The sequence below is a fragment of the Apaloderma vittatum genome, unplaced genomic scaffold, assembly GCF_000703405.1.
Source record: "Apaloderma vittatum isolate BGI_N311 unplaced genomic scaffold, ASM70340v1 scaffold43150, whole genome shotgun sequence".
In the NCBI taxonomy this organism is placed as follows: Eukaryota; Metazoa; Chordata; class Aves; order Trogoniformes; family Trogonidae; genus Apaloderma; species Apaloderma vittatum.
This window is the reverse complement of record NW_009697061.1, coordinates 1-15,867: the sequence shown is the minus strand read 5'-3', so window position 1 is coordinate 15,867 and position 15,867 is coordinate 1. Positions and strand designations below refer to the sequence as shown.

Here is a 15,867-nt window from a genome sequence, read left to right as displayed (position 1 = left end):
CGCGCCCAGCGGCCGGGCGGGGTCTCCCTCTCCACGGGAGCGTCTCCCCTCGGGTTTCGTGTTTCCGAACCTCACTCCTTGCCGCGAAGAACGTGGCTCCTTAACAAAGGGCTTGAGCGGCGTCTTGTCCGCTTCTCTGTACGCTCTGGGTGACCAGACCCTGGGGGAATGCTTCCTGTTCTATAACCCCCTACAGCGATTGACAGTGAACGTGTGAAAGCCAGTTCCTTGCCCTCCGCACAGCATCCCTTCTCTGGCACTGGGCATCTCTTCTTGGAAATTTAACATCATCTGTAATGGTAACTCTGAGGTGGTTTGTTTTTTGTTTTTTTTAAAGAGTGAGGGCGGCATCTATGTTTATCTGCAAGATCGACCTCCGAGATCTGTGACGCCACTTGCTTGGAGGCAAATATTTTGATTTAATGAGAATGTAGCTGATAGGGAATTGTTTGTTTTGAGCGGTCCTCGGCCTTTTCCAGGGTAATATTTAACCAGCAGAGTCAGAGAACAGGTTTGTATTTTAAAGATGGAGGGAGAAAAATAAAGGAAAGAAATATTTTTTTTGGTCTTAAAGCTGATCCAGATTCCGGTATGATTTTAGCTTGGTGAATGATGTGCTCTCCTTATCTGTTTCTTTGTTTACAAAGAACTGGATTTACTGTGGCCTGGGGAGATGTAGATGAAGAATGTTTTCTTTGAATGTAGCGCTCCTATTCTCTCTGTCAGGATTGCCACAAAGAATGGAAGCTTTCAGGACTGTCCTTGCATAACTGTGCTTTTCCTTTCCTTAGGAACTTTTAGGGAAAATTGTCTCTGCTGGTCAAGTACAGAAAATACCCAAAAAAACCTCTTCAGCGAGTAGCAAGTTAAATGAGCTCTCATCTTACAGCATATACCACAGGCTAATGCTAATTCGTAGTTGGTGTTTCATCTGACCTGCCATCAAAAGCAGAGTTCCACTCATAAAACTATGAGTAGCAAGTCCCTGCTCTTGCATGTATTTTACTGATCAACAATGTAAAAGAGAGAAGTAACTGAGCTCCTATTTACAGATTACTGCTGGGAACTTCTCTGTCTGCCAACTGGAAATAGGAGCAAGCTCTTAATTTTGGTGGTATTGGGGTACCTGTTACAAAAAGCAACAGGGATGACATTAATTTTCTGAAGGACACACAAAAGAAAAATGTCACTTGTTTCTGCAGGTGCTGGCCAGAACCCCGCGCGGCAGGCGAGCGTTGCTGCGGGAATCCCTTACTCGGTGCCAGCCTGGAGCTGCCAGATGATCTGCGGGTCGGGCTTGAAGGCGGTGTGCCTGGCTGCTCAGTCCATACTGACGGGAGACTCCAGCATCGTGGTGGCGGGAGGCATGGAAAGTATGAGCAAGGTAAAGCAAACGGTTGCGCTCTCGTTGCACTGGCTTGCTGTGAGTAAACAACATAAAGTTATGCTGAAGCCCTGTTTCTAGGCTGACACTCTGGAGGCGGATTGATAGAGTAGCTTTGGTTTCTGCACTTGGGAATGAATTTACCTATGTAGCAATTGACTTCACTACCATTAAAAAAAAAAAAAAGACTTGATACTGTAGATACTGAAAAGGTACTGCGCAAACACACACCACACTTAAAACTGATTTAATTTTCATCTGGCTCTGTCATGGTGAATGGTTTGCTTGTGACAGCTGGCAATAGACAGTTTTCTGCCCTAAGCCCTAAGAAGGAATTATTGTAAATGTTACTATTCACCAAGCAATTTGAGCTTGGAAAGGAAGTGAAGTGCTTTTATTTGAAGGTGTTCATCCCAAGGCTGTACTGAGGAATGGTGCTGAGCCTTAAGAAGGGAGTGGCCTCTTCTGCTGGGGCTTGCTCGCTGCCCGTGCTGAGAGTGATGCTGGGTTTGGCTGGTGGCAGAGTACGATCAGGAACCTCTGAGAGCAGACTCAGTGGGATGGAGGACCCGCAGTTCTGTGGCACCAGGGACGATTGATTTGTGGAGAGAAAGCACAGCTTGGTGATCTTCTGCCCGGGAAATGGATGGGCCAGAGCATACTGGCTGGCAGACTCTGGAGGGAGAGACAGAGACCAGCTGTGGAGACTGCCAGGGTTTGGGGTAGCTGCCTGCAGTCGCGCAGCAGGGTTCTGCCTCTTCTGCTGTCTGGCTGTGTTGTGCGCTAGAGATCTAAACCACCTAACTCCATTCAGAATACTTTCTCGCAGGCTCCTCATGTCATTCACATGCGAGCTGGGGTGAAAATGGGAGAGGCTTCCTTGCAGGACACTATAATCCTTGATGGCCTTACAGATGCTTTTTATCAGTATCATATGGGTATAACAGGTAAGTGGTGATGGTGCAGAAAATGAAATGGTTAACTGGGGAGGGGGAAAGAATTCACTGATAGGAAACGTCAGAAATCTGAAGCTTCAGAGAAGATGTTTCAAGCTGTCATTAAGGTGTGGTCATGAAAAAGGAAAAAATCCCTAATATTGAAAGGCATTGAAGACCTTTTATGCTTTATTTTAAAATTACTGTCTGTCTATTTGGTTTTCCTGTCTGAGCTAATCTCGCTGCATCTCTTTTGCATCAGAGCGATTTGATTTAATTTCAGGAACAAAAAAACCCCAAAATAATCCCTGTACATAACTGAAGTGTTCAGCAGCATGGATTTACAGCAAGCAGGAATTACGTAAAGTGTACTATGGATACATGGGGTTCTGCAGCTTCATGTTATTGCACCCTGCATGGGATAGTCAGCCAAGTGCTTATTCAGACCCTGCTTATGAAACAGGGACTTCAGAACTGTTCGCTCCTCTGAAGTAGCTGTGGAGATCTGAGCATAACGATCTAGAGAGGCAATAAACAAGAAAAGCTTGTTTGCATTTGTATTTGGTGTAACATCTGGGAGGAGATCTTGCACAGAAATTTTCACCCTCTAAAAAAAATATAGAAGAGAATCATGAGCAAACAAAACAAGGAGATTGGAATGAAAACTGTTCGGCAAGCTTAGCTGCTTGCTACAGCAAACATTGACTACCTTTGTGCTTACAATGTTACGGCTTAAAATTTTAGCATTTCCTGATGGCACTTTGCGTTTTGTTCCTATTTCAGCTGAAAATGTGGCCAGTCAATGGCAAGTCAGCAGAGGGGAACAAGACCAACTTGCTGTACAGTCACAAAACAGGGCAGAGGCAGCACAGAAAGCTGGCTATTTTACAAAAGAAATTGTTCCCGTTCTTGTACCTTCTAAAAAAGGTAGGTGTGAATGGATGATGAGAGCTGATTTTAAAGAAGAAAAACGTGTTTTCTGCTATGTCTTCTATAGTCAGCAGATGGTTTCCAAATTACACAGACTTTTCTGTAAACTGTTTTACAAGCATGTAGCTTGTTGCTTTTTCAACTTCCAGTGGTTATTTTTTTAAATATAAAGCAATGTGAATGTGGAATGTCTAAATGGTAGCTCTCTGCAAATACTACTACCATGTTTTATTGGAGATGTAGTTACTATGCAGTCAAACTGCCGACTCAGTATAAGCTTGCATATAGTAATAAAATGAGTATTTTTTCATTTTTTAGACTCCTACTGCACCAAACTTAAAACAGTCACGTTGATCTGGCCAGCCTTGCTCACCTAGTAGAATACACAATGACAATAATTAGGGTTACTAGTTAATTAACTAGGTTAGGTTACGTGTATTAGGTATGCTTCTCTTTGTTTGGGATATAAACAGACCCATTACAGTGCTTGAGCCAAAGGTCTGTTTCCAGAGTGGGGGAATTCCCTGAACTCCTTGTGAGGTGGGTGCAAAACCTGTTTTTTTCCAGACAGAAATCACAAATCAGTTGTTCAACCTTTGCACTGAACAGACCCTGTGGGAAAAGTTCTGGCATTGGTCTGGTTACAAACCAATTAGAGGGGTTTCCTGATACCAGTTTATACAGTAAAATTTAATGACACTTGACTCCTCTTTGCAATGAGATTCCTACAGGTATCATTTGGAAGATATCCTTCTGCTTGAGACGCTGTTGGATTAGGAACAATAAGAACAAGAGTTGCTTTTGTACAACTAGACAGCGTTTTAGTCGTTAGTGTTTGTCTCGGAAAACCCAGCTGCCTGTCCTGCTAGAAGCAGTTGGAGGGTTAGAGCAATGCCTTAAACTGCACCGAGTTGGAAGCTCTCTCTGACATGAGGATGGATTGTTGGTTAAGAGGAGTATGGCACGTATTCCCCATCAGCCTGTTCATGCTGACTGTCTGCCCGAGATGGGTACATGTGTGATCAGACCCCTCCTGTGAGCGTCATACTCTGTTTTGCAGGTCCTATAGAAGTTAAAACGGATGAACACCCTCGGCATGGGAGCAACTTGGAAACCATGACAAAGTTAAAGCCCTGTTTCCTGACAGATGGGACCGGGACAGTAACAGCAGCTAATTCTTCAGGTCAGTCTCTCTGACTAAAAACAAAATGGAAAAAGAGCAGTAGAGGCTTGTGACTCAAGGCAGGGTCTCTGGGAGGGGTTAGGCTGCCATGGGGTTACTGCCAAATGTATTTTGCAGGAAGTGGCACTGGGTTTGACAACATAGGTACAACTCAAATACAACGCTGGTGGAGGATTTCTTTACAGATGAGTTATCTTTTGTTTGCTTGCTTGATGTGAAGCCACACAAGTGTTTAGACAATGACAGCAATATTTGATAGGCCGGAGCAAATAGAAGGGACATCCTCTCTTTTTAAAACAGCTGTCTAGTGGTGTCTAACACTGCAGACCCAGACAAAGGAAAACTTAACAGTTCATGTCTGAGAATGTTACTCCTGTGAGACTGACACTCCTGCTACAGGCAGCTTTGAAACTTCTTTGGTCCTTTTGCTGCCTCTTCTGAAGTCTGCTTTATAAACCTGATGTGCTCTTTTTTTTTTTTTTCAGATTCTGCCTCAATTCTTGTAACTGCTGATTTCCAAATAGAAATCACAAACATGTCACACTTACAGCAGTAACATTACCCATTTTAAACATTTCTGTGAGAGGTCAGTGACTTGGCTGATCTGAACAATACTGACCTAAACCAACAGAAGTTTGGTGATTTTCCTTTTGTCTCAACTGTGAACTTGTGCAAGCAGGAGAAGGTGGTACAAATAAAAGCCGTAAACCCCAAGAAATACATACAAGGGTTTTTTATCATTCCACAGGTATAAATGATGGAGCTGCAGCTGTAGTTCTAATGAAGAAATCGGAAGCTGCTAGGAGAGGTCTCATGCCTTTGGCTCGGATTGTATCTTGGGCTCAGACAGGCATAGATCCCTCTATAATGGGAGTAGGACCCATTTCAGCAATCAAGAAAGCTGTAAGTAATTATTTATCTATCTAATCTATCCATCTAATCCATCTATCAGTTAAAAATTCTTTCTTGTAATCACTTTTCATTTTGTGGCCATGTTCTAGTTTTTCTATATTCTAAGGAAAACTTACTAGAAAAAATAAACTAAGTGAAAACAAGACTTAAAATAGCAGAAAGTGCATAAGATTAAGGTTTCTAGTGCTACACCAGGCTAGGTGAAGATGCAGATCTATGACTGGAGTTCAGAACATGAACTAGTTGTGTTTGTGACAGGCTGCCAAGATAACCTGAGCCTGAAGACCGTATTTCATGGATGTGTATGCTAACTATACAGCTCTTGTAGAACTGATAATGATACATTTGCTTTAATATTCCTTCTTTTGAAGGCCTGACTTTGTTCATCTCTGAATCATCCTGGCAATGTAGAAGCCTAACGAGCTCACCCAAGCTCTGTGGGTGATTTCCCTTTTAACAGGGAAATCTGAACCCTAATGCTCAAGATTTTTCTTGTTAGATCTCAAATTGTTCTTTTAAATCATGAATGCCATAAATGTACACACAACACACAGGTTTAAACTGTAGGACAAGCTGTATTTAACACTACCTGTAATTTTAGAGGTACTGTGAAAAAGGACACACTGCTTCTTAACCTAATCTTTGTAATGTGTGTTACCAAACACTTGGCACCCTCCACATATTATCAGTTTCTCTCTTCTGAATTTCATAGCAGCACTTTAAAGTGAGAGAATGACTAGGCCATGCATTTTAGTGTTACAACACAGACTTTTCCCAGAAGGTGAATGGTTGCCATACTGTCTATATATCTAGTATAAAGAGGCCACCCTCCTTTACTCTAGCCTTGGGGATGCAGCAGTCTGTCTGCCTGGTTGTGAAACCCCATTGCTGTAGGTGGTTTGCCTGGTAAAGCCCTACTTTCAGAAATAGTGAGTGGAAATAAAAAAATACATGTGTGGAACATGCCTAAGCCTGTACCCAAGTGGGCAATTGCACCACAAGAGTTTCTCAAGTAAACACATGAGCCAAACCAACTCCCAAGTTGCCTGGGAAAAGCTTCAAGTGGCAACTTTGAACTGAAACGCAGGAGAGACTGGACAAATTGCGCTTGACACTCGTCATTCAGGATCATTTCACAATTCCCTGTGTAGTAAGTCTGTATTAAGCAGAGAACCTGTAATGGAATCAGACTTAACGTCCTGAAAATCTTGCTTTTAATCTGTTAAAGGCTACACTGAAAACTAGTGCTTGTTCTGTTCAGGGCACCACATACAGTCTGATGCCCACAATTGCACCACCACTACTATGTGTGTAAAATTAGTATTTTTTAAGAGCAACCAGCATGATATAGCACATTGTGCTGACTTTTGCCAACACCAAAATTTTGTCAAGAATTCTGTCATCAGCCCTGGCAATAAAATTTGTTTCAACGAAAAGTGGTGGTTTCACATCACCCCATTTGAGTCTGATGAAAAGCCTCCTCTGGCCTAAAAGATAACAAAGCTTCTATTTATTTTGTTTTCTCAGCTTGACAAAGCCAGCTGGACTCTGGACCAAGTTGACCTGTTCGAAATTAATGAAGCCTTTGCATGTCTGTCTCTTGCAATAGCAAAAGAACTGAAAGTAAATCCTGACAAGGTATGATGTGAGGCCATAATTAAGTTTGCCTCCTGTAACTGAGTTGTTCCAGTGGGTCCATCTGGATGGTGTACTTCACACTGAAACTCAAGGAAGTTAGTTAAACGATTTCTTAACTTGAACTGTATTATTTTGGTGTGTTTTTTTTTTTTCCCCTCCTCCAGATTAACATGCAAGGTGGAGCTATTGCTCTTGGCCACCCTCTTGGAGCCTCTGGCTGTCGCATCCTCGTTACTCTTCTACATGCACTGGAACGAACAGGTGGAAAACGTGGTGTTGCTGCTCTCTGTATAGGAGGCGGCATGGGAATAGCCATGTGTGTTGAGAGATGAATGTAAGTGAAGAGCCAGTGTTAACTACGGTTTAAGAGAGTTTACTAATAAACTTCTAATGATGGAGCTTACCTCTGTTTTGCCTAAAACTAAATGAGCTTAGGCCATTACTTTTTGCCACTCAGTCGCTGCCTTGCCAAGACGATGAGTGGCTACAAACACACTAGAGCTTAAATTCTCCACACAAGGACCAACCGCACTCTTGGGAATTAATTTGTTCACTAGAAAATAGCAGCAGAATTCAACCACTTGTTTTATTAACATTTTAGTTACAAGAGTGGGAAGTGTAAGTTAGACAAACATAAATAAAACCTAAGTTACTCCTCAAGTGCTCCAGAGTGAACTGCATCCTCGTAGCACCCTCTCTCTTCTTTAGTTTCAGGGTGCAGTTTAATGAGATCATCAATTCGAAGAATAGTAATTGCAGCTTCTGTTGCAAACTTCAGACTCTTAGTTTTGACCATGGTTGGTTCAAAGACACCAGCCTGCTTGTTGTCACGAGGTTTTCCGCTGATCAAGTCGAGACCAATCCTGCAAAGAAGAAATATTGTCAGAAGAAGTAGAGAAAGCAGAAATACAGTTGGGAGTGTGCTGCTTAAGTACTACACTGTCCCAGTAATACAGGTGTAGGAGTGAAGGACAGAGAAAAAAGTTCAGTGATAACTCACACCATTTTTTTTTAGATGCAAACCAGCAGAATGATTTCCCATCTAAGCCACCAACCCATTTCCCTTTCAATAGCCCTCCTACAGGCAGGTACTTGCCATTTCAGGTTTTTTCGATCTGGGTTAACTTGAGCCTCATTGTGGAAGGCTCTCAACTTTGCGACGAGATCTGTTGCATCCTGAGCAGCATTTACTGCCAACGTGTTTGGAATTATTAGGAGGGATCTTGCAAACTCTGCTATTGCAAGCTGTTCACGCGATCCCTAGAAAGAAGAAAAAGTTTTAAAACTGACTGCTGCAACAAAGGAGGAAAAGAAATAGCTGTGAACAAAAGTGTCAATAAGTAGTAAGGGTTTTGACATGGAAAGCCTATTTTTAGGTCACAGAATCAATAATAGTCAAATTATCTCCAATTGTCAGAGAAATTGTGTGTTCTATTTTAAAGGAGCTTCTTACATTCTGTAAGATGATTAGGTTTTCAGCAACTACGGTACCAGCTCCTGGTAGACGAAAATAAATGCCTCAAGTCACTGTCTTAGTGTATGTAACACGCACGTGCGAGACTTACCATGCTGGTTGCATAATTTTCAAGATAGATTGAAAGTGCTGCCTCTACAGCACCACCACCTGGAACAACAGACTTGGATTCCAATACCCTTTTAACAACACAGAGGGCATCATGTATAGATCGTTCCATTTCATCGCACATGAAGTCATTAGCTCCTCGTAAAATAATTGATGCTGAAGTACGAGCTTTTGTACTAGGGGAAAAAGGGGATCAGAAGTCAGCAGTGTTAACAGAATGTAAAAGAAAACTCTTCTGGCTGAAATTTTTCTTATAAAGCCAAGCTCACTTGACCCAGATTCTTTCAACTATTAAAAGAAAATCTCAACACTGTTATGCACCCTTGCAGGATATGTACATTGTAACTGAGTAATTCAATGTTTTAGTATCTAATATGCAAGAACCTAGTTTGAGTTTCAGTCCTGCAGAGAAAGCTACCCATCAAAAGCATGACAGACAAGGTATTTTCTCATCAAATAGGGGCAGCATGTAATTAACTGCTAATGAAGTTCACTTTCACACAGCCATCGAGTGACTGCCAACATTACAGTGTCAGCAGTCATGTAACTGCCACTCAAATGCCATAGTCAGAGTACTTCATTCACACACAAATGAGACTAAAGGAAGCCGAGTGCTCAGAAAGGATACCCAAGCACTGGCAAACTTAATATCCAAGATACGTTCTTGTTAAACAAATGATATTCAGGTTTTCAGGTACCAGACAGCAGAGACATACCAACAACTTCAAGGGAAAATATCATGCATGTGGACAGGTAGTAACTGTTCTTCCTACCCATTAAAAAAAAGTACCCTTTTAACAAAACAGCCCATTTCATACTACTGAGTGCAAGTAAAACCTGTCTTCCATCATAAATGACAAGATTTAGCTTGCATCTCCCTACTCAGATGGTACCTATTTTCCTTTGCTGTCTGTAATGAGAAGCCAGTTTAGAAAAAATTGTTAATAAATAAAATTTTAAGTCTACGTAGCAATCTTGTCTCCTGTATTATGACTGATGAAACAGGTGTCCAGCCCCAGCGGAAGTATTTTCACCTCTTAATTTGCAGTCGACTTCTATACTCTTTCTCACATCTAGAACTACTTATACCACTGAGATAGCATGAAAATAAATAAATGGGATAAATAGGATTCTATCTCAAGCTTAGTAGAAAGTGCACACAAAACTGAGTATTTTAAAAAGGATCCTTACTTCTTGATTAAGATGAGCTCATCATCACAGATTCTCTCTTGAATCACCTCCTCTGCCTGTCCCAGCATTAACGCCTCAAAACTCTCCTCACCTTCAAGGTTAGCAAGGGTTGAACATATGGTTGCTTTAAGAAACAAACAAATGAAATTAGCATTCAATTCCAGCACATCCTTTGATGAATTCCCAGAACAGGCATACAGAAAAAAAACAACAAAAAACACACCAAGCCACCAAAACCCCCAGAAATTGGAAACATAAATGAAAGAAGCATAAGTCGATTTTTTTCAAACTCAATTCTAATTCTCAGGTAGCAATTCAATATTCCACAGTTTATAATTGATCCTGTTCTTTCCCACAACTAGTAAAAGCTCCTCTGCTTTACCATAATGAAAATGCTTTCTTGCAAATTTAAGAATTGACGGGTACCAGTATTTTTCTCGGTATGTATTAATGACTTAACAGTTCTAGATTTGTCTTGAACTATCTGACCAATGTAACACAACTCTCCAAGCAGAGGCCTATGCATGTGCGCTTAATAAAGGCTGCAAAATAAAGAGATTCTGGCTCCTATTTCCAAAAGATCACGGTCTTTGAAGTGCAAAGTATTTTTTTTCCCCACTGAAATCTTCAGCAGTTAACTCTTATGGTACTCATCTACTTTGACAGAGCCACTTAAAAGCAATAGTAAAGTTAAAAACTAAGTAAAAACAATGGCTCAACTCTACTCATCCTCTCCTTGCATAACCTGCATATGAAGAAGTTGTATTTTGAAAATTAGTTACTAATACCCTGAACAACACCTTTTACTTAAAAAAAAAAAAGTTTGTATTTATAAATACACACCTCCTGATGCCTTAGCAATTCGCTTAAGGTCCCTTTTTACAACTCGTCGTACTGCCATAGCACCAGCATCAACGAAATATTTCAGACACATATCATCAATAGCTCCAGTGGTGAGAATAACATTGGCACCAGTGGCCAAAATCTTCTGGATCCTCTCTTTGGTAATATCTGACTCTCTGTGAGGATAAAGTCAAAGTTACAGAAAACTTACTCAAAATCTACAATCATATTATGTCAACCCATTTCCTGAAATCTTAACACAGCACTCTTGCAAGGAGAAAGGATCACTGTACACACATACGTGGACTTCCTGAAGATTCTGCCTCCAGAAGTGAAGACTTTTACCATTAATACTTGGCATTGTAAACAGTTAAACATTTTTACCTCTTGCACTCAGCCATAATTACATCGAGCCACCTCAACTGAAGAGACCTAAAGAAGGCTGTGAAGTCCCACTGCCTCAGTTATTCAAGCTTCCACATACCTCTGCCTTATCTGGTCCAGCTTCTCAGGGTCCGAGATAACAACCTGAACACCAAGCTTCATTTTTGCTTTCTGCAGGCTGAAGTCAAGGCATGCAATCTTTGCATTAACTATTCTCTTGGTCATACCTGAGAAAAAACAAGAAGAAAAATGTATTTTGTCAAACTGAATTAACAGAACATCAAGTCAGCACTGGAGATTAACATTATTTTCACATTTCAGATTTCTATCCAGTTTGCTTCTCCACCTCCAGTTCTGCCCTAGCACAGAAAAATGCTAAAAAATGATGACCCATCAGTTTTGCATCCTTGACGTTACCTGATCGGAACACAGCTCTGTTAAATTTAACAACTCCCTACAAAGCTGACACTGACTCCCCACAAGGTAGGCATTCATGTCCCAGAAGATCACAGTGCTGCTGCGCTGCTACCGAGCTAGTCAACAGTAACCTACCCACACCTTATGGATCACTACCAGCTGGCAGACCACAGCCTAGAAACCACGGTAAATTGCTACTTTTTTGTGTGTGTGTGTTCTTGTTTATTTCTTCTGGAATCAAACCCCTACATGATCTGCAACTAATGCAGTCAGTAAGATCTATGCAGAAAGACTAAGAGGATCGAGTTCACACAAAAGCTTTACGAAACATAGCGTGTTCTTACCCTGTGAGCCCACCACGCAGTTCAGAGCGTAACCGTTCACAAGTATGCTCTCTTTCTGGCTGCGGCCATGTGCCTTCAAAACATTAACCGAGTTGATTGGATACCGAGCCTGACCCTTCTGGTCTGTGTATTTAACTGCCAGTGCAGCATCCACCACCATATTAGCAAAGAAATCACCATCACTAAAGTGCTGTTAAGGTTAAACTGAAGAAAAAACCCAAATGTTATGCTTAAGGGAAAAAAAAAAAAAAGAATCACTGAAGGTGCCCAAACTAAGAGTCAAAAAAAGAACTCCAGAAAGGCATGCAAGTACCAGCCTTCTTGACCATTGCCTTAAAGTAAGGAGAAATTCTTAAAGCTGAACCCAGTGGTAAGAAAATTAGGACAGGCTAGTGTGACACTTGCACAAAATCTAAAAATGCTTTTTTTTTTTCTGTGACTATGGAGCAAAACACAACCTTCTCCCCTTTAGTTTCACTCCCTAGGGAACTTGACTTCTGCAATGCAGTCTTCCATTCACACAATTCCTTATGTAGTCTTACTAACATGCAATCTAGGAAACAACACACTGTTAAAGCTGCTAGGTGCCTAACCAGAGTTAAATAAACTGGAAGAATCTGAACATGTTTTCCTGTGCTGGTATCTGAAACATTTTTATACCCCTCTTACAAAAACAACAGTTTGAATACTTATACCCCACAGTCATAAAATCTGCTGCAAAAGACTCTAAGCTAGTCAAGCTCTTCAGGCAACCACTCATTTAAATAACTTGGCCAAGTTAAAGGATACATTCCTATAATTTTAGAGGACATTGATGTTTTAGCAGCATTGATTAGGCACTCTCTGCCCAATTCATCTGTGTTAATAATAAGGTTTTCATTGATGTAGCGAACTGCTTCCCTGCAGAATAAAGACAAACACTGGTAAAGAATTCCACTCTTACAAACCAAACCAAACCAAAACAAAAACCTCAAAACAAACTCTTACATGTTTTCAGCCCTTCTAAATGTTACCTCACAGAACACAGGGATGAAATCAATTCACCTTCTAAGACAGGAATGTGACATTTTTATGTGATTACAGAAATATAAAATTAAAAAACAAGAAACCCAACCAGCAAAACAACCCCACAGCCCCCACCCTGAAACACTATATACACTTTGCACCATGAAGTCCGTATTAACAGTCACAAATATAAACATAAACAAAAAGCATGGAGTTATTGTACCTTAACAAAATGCAAGGTACTTCAACTGTATTAGTTTCTTACTTGCAAGCAAGTCGGTATCCGCCAATAATGGAGGTAGGATGAATTTTCTCTTTCACTAACTCATCTGCATTTTTTAGAAGTTCTGCAGCAATAATTACCTGTTTGAAATATAAATACTAATTACACATATTCCATACAAGCAAAATAACTACCTGTGGCCACTAAGGGGAAAACAGAATCACAAAGGGTTGTCCCATGTCAACGCAGTGGAAACACAAACTTGTAACCTAAAATTATAAATAGTTTCTGATATCAGCTAAAAGCTACCTGATTCTGCTCCCCACCCCCCTAAGTTGTGAAAAGTCTCAGGCAAGTTTACAGCACTCAGCATCCTTTTTAGTCCTAGCATTTTTATTTTCTCACAGTTGTTAAAAATGAAGAACCTTAATTCATAATCTATCTTCAACCTTCAAGAGAACAAAAAAGAAATTCCATGCCAGAGGACCAGCTGAACACAGAAACCAGCATCTCTTAAAAAAAAACCCCACAAACAAAATCAATCAAACAAAAAAACCTCAAACAAACAAAAAACCCCTACTCTCCAACCCCTTAAGCCTTATTTCTCTATTCGGTAACCTACTTAAAAAAAACTGCTTATACTCAGTCAATCACAAGGTTTGTCACTCTGTATAGTGGATTGGCATTGCATTAAGATTCATAAGAGATAAATCAGAAGCTGCACAGTGGTAATGAAACACTGACTTTTTGTGTATCTGCCTGCAAAACTTTCTACATACCACTGAGGTTGTCCCATCGCCAACTTCTTTGTCTTGAAGGTCTGCCAGCTCACAAAGAACTTTGGCAGCAGGATGTTCCACTTCTAGCAGTTTCAGAATGGTGGCACCATCATTAGTAATGGTTACGTCCTAATTTTCAGAATTCACACGTTAATATGAAGTATATTTGTGTCATGTTTTGACTGCTGTGTTTCATAATATGCACACAAATGGACATTAGTTATTCTTCGCAAATGTCTATAAAATAACTATTGACACCAAACATTTACTGCTTCTTTTTAACCAGCGAGTCTCATTCTAACAACAGAAACATTACCAGTGGAGAATCTGCACTTTCTTTGCCAGAACAGCGTTATTCTACAGAAACTCATCAAACATTTTGCACATGCCAGACTAGCAGTAGTAACCACACTCTAATATAGTATTTTATTATAGCAGCCTGTAAAATGGCACATCTTCCTCAATTGCTTAAAATATTTTTAAATATGAAATACAGAATACTGCTTTAGAATTGTTATGGAATTACCTGATTATTTTTCTTTGTTACTTCTCCTAACAAGGAGACCAGAACATACAAGTTAACACCATCATAAGGCCTGACTTTAACGGTGATATTCATTCCTGTGAATCTGACCAATACTTCAAGTGGTGACAAAAACTTACATGTAGAAAAGAGACAACTGCACCATGTAAATAATAGGACTAAATTAAACTACAATGTTTCGCATACGTTACTGGATCCTCAATTTTATCAGTTTTCCTCCTACCCACCTCTCAGAATCATGGAAAAAACAGGCATGTGCACCCAAAACCTCTGAAGCATACTAAGTGCAAGCACTTTCAAACAGGAATACAAGTCCTCCTAACACTTCTGAAAGAAAGCTTACTTACCCCAATATCATCCACCAACATCTTATCCAGACCAAGTGGCCCCAGAGAACTCTTCACAATATTGGCAATAGCAGATGCAGCAGTAACTGAATAAATGGAAGAAGGGAAAAAAAACTTTTAACTTTAGGGTGATTCAGGTTTATAAGAAAATGCACCAAGAACCTGCGATTCAGAAACTTGAGATAAAGTGACATAATTTTAAGATTATATTTCAGCCAAGCTTGCAGCTACTAAAAATTACAGTCTCTGCCAATTCCTTCAAGCTGGTTCAGCTAACTAACCTGGCAGAACTAACTGAACAGTTTTCTGCTGGCTTGGTAAAATAGAGAGCACTACTCAATCAGAAAAGTAGTGGTAGAAGCTTCGCAGAGGTTGGTAGAATCATTTCTTTCAGCAACAGCAAGTCATGCCATGAAACTTCAGTCTCATTTACTCTTCAGTTCTAGGCAGACACAGCACAATGGTATCAACATATATTACTAGTAACACATCGTTTTGTCCTGATCAAGCGTGTGACCAAAACAATACACTCTGCAATTAAGTCAAGAAAGTGATCTTTTGGTCACTACTGAAGTAACATTAAATTTTTAACACAGCAGCTCGTTTAAAGGATGTCCTGCCAACTTCATATAGGAAAAAGATACAATCAACCTTTTCCTTCAGACCATGGCAAGTTTTTCTTTATCCCACAAGCATAGCCACTTAATCTGGAAATTGAAAAAGTGGTAGTATAATGGGAATAGTTACAAACCAGACTTTTGCTCGCAACTTCAAACAATGTATCTATTTCTTTTGCTCTGGAGGAGTAATGGCAGCTTTTTGAAATAACCACTGGATCGTACCACTACAAGTAGAACCTCAGCTGTAGATTAAGTTCATTGCCTCTTTAACTGTTGTGCCTAAGGCATCATCAGAGCGGCGTGACTCTCACAATAACCAAGAATCAGGCCTTACGGTTCTTCCTTTGTCTCTCATCTACACAGAAACTGAGGACAGCCTCAGATTTTGCAGCGTTTCCCGAAGACTCGGGACAAAATCCTGAGAAACGTGGAACATTTCTGAGAGCTAGGCTCACAGGCACTGATCTTAAGGGCAGTCCCCACCTTCAGAGGCAGGCTATCTCCCCGTGCTGCGGACCAGCAAGCTTCCCCAGCCGCCCCCTTCCCCACCGGGGTTCCTCGGGCGGTCAGCAGGCCTTGCCAGCTCCGGACGGGACAGAACCCATC

At 40.7% G+C, this 15,867-nt stretch overlaps 2 protein-coding genes across 2 annotated transcripts; one reads left to right on the top strand and one right to left on the bottom strand.

The window, feature by feature from the left end:
- The first annotated feature begins 1,183 nt into the window (after positions 1 to 1,183).
- On the top strand, positions 1,184 to 7,400 carry ACAT2 (acetyl-CoA acetyltransferase 2). Its single transcript, XM_009876855.1, has 7 exons — positions 1,184 to 1,384; positions 2,214 to 2,331; positions 3,103 to 3,246; positions 4,310 to 4,432; positions 5,181 to 5,335; positions 6,872 to 6,982; positions 7,147 to 7,400. Exons 1-7 carry the CDS (start codon positions 1,184 to 1,186, stop codon positions 7,312 to 7,314), a joined length of 1,020 nt encoding a protein of 339 aa, XP_009875157.1. The 3' UTR covers positions 7,315 to 7,400.
- Positions 7,401 to 7,543: 143 nt separating this feature from the next.
- TCP1 (t-complex 1) lies at positions 7,544 to 14,727 on the bottom strand (the record flags this gene model as incomplete). The annotated part of the gene is made up of 11 exons (XM_009876866.1): positions 7,544 to 7,845; positions 8,079 to 8,242; positions 8,548 to 8,740; positions 9,756 to 9,879; positions 10,599 to 10,774; positions 11,083 to 11,209; positions 11,744 to 11,925; positions 12,533 to 12,643; positions 13,014 to 13,111; positions 13,751 to 13,879; positions 14,642 to 14,727. Coding segments are annotated over 11 exons (1,604 nt in total), but the record flags the coding sequence as incomplete, so codon positions are not given.
- Positions 14,728 to 15,867: the final 1,140 nt, after the last annotated feature.

Excerpts from the sequence above, each read along its gene's own strand:
- ACAT2 (XM_009876855.1), top strand. The coding sequence starts at position 1,184 with ATGTCACTTGTTTCTGCAGGTGCTGGCCAGAACCCCGCGCGGCAGGCG. Across the intron at positions 3,247-4,309 it reads TCTTGTACCTTCTAAAAAAG|GTCCTATAGAAGTTAAAACG; the intron begins GTAGGTGTGAAT and ends TCTGTTTTGCAG. Across the intron at positions 6,983-7,146 it reads TGAAAGTAAATCCTGACAAG|ATTAACATGCAAGGTGGAGC; the intron begins GTATGATGTGAG and ends CCCCTCCTCCAG.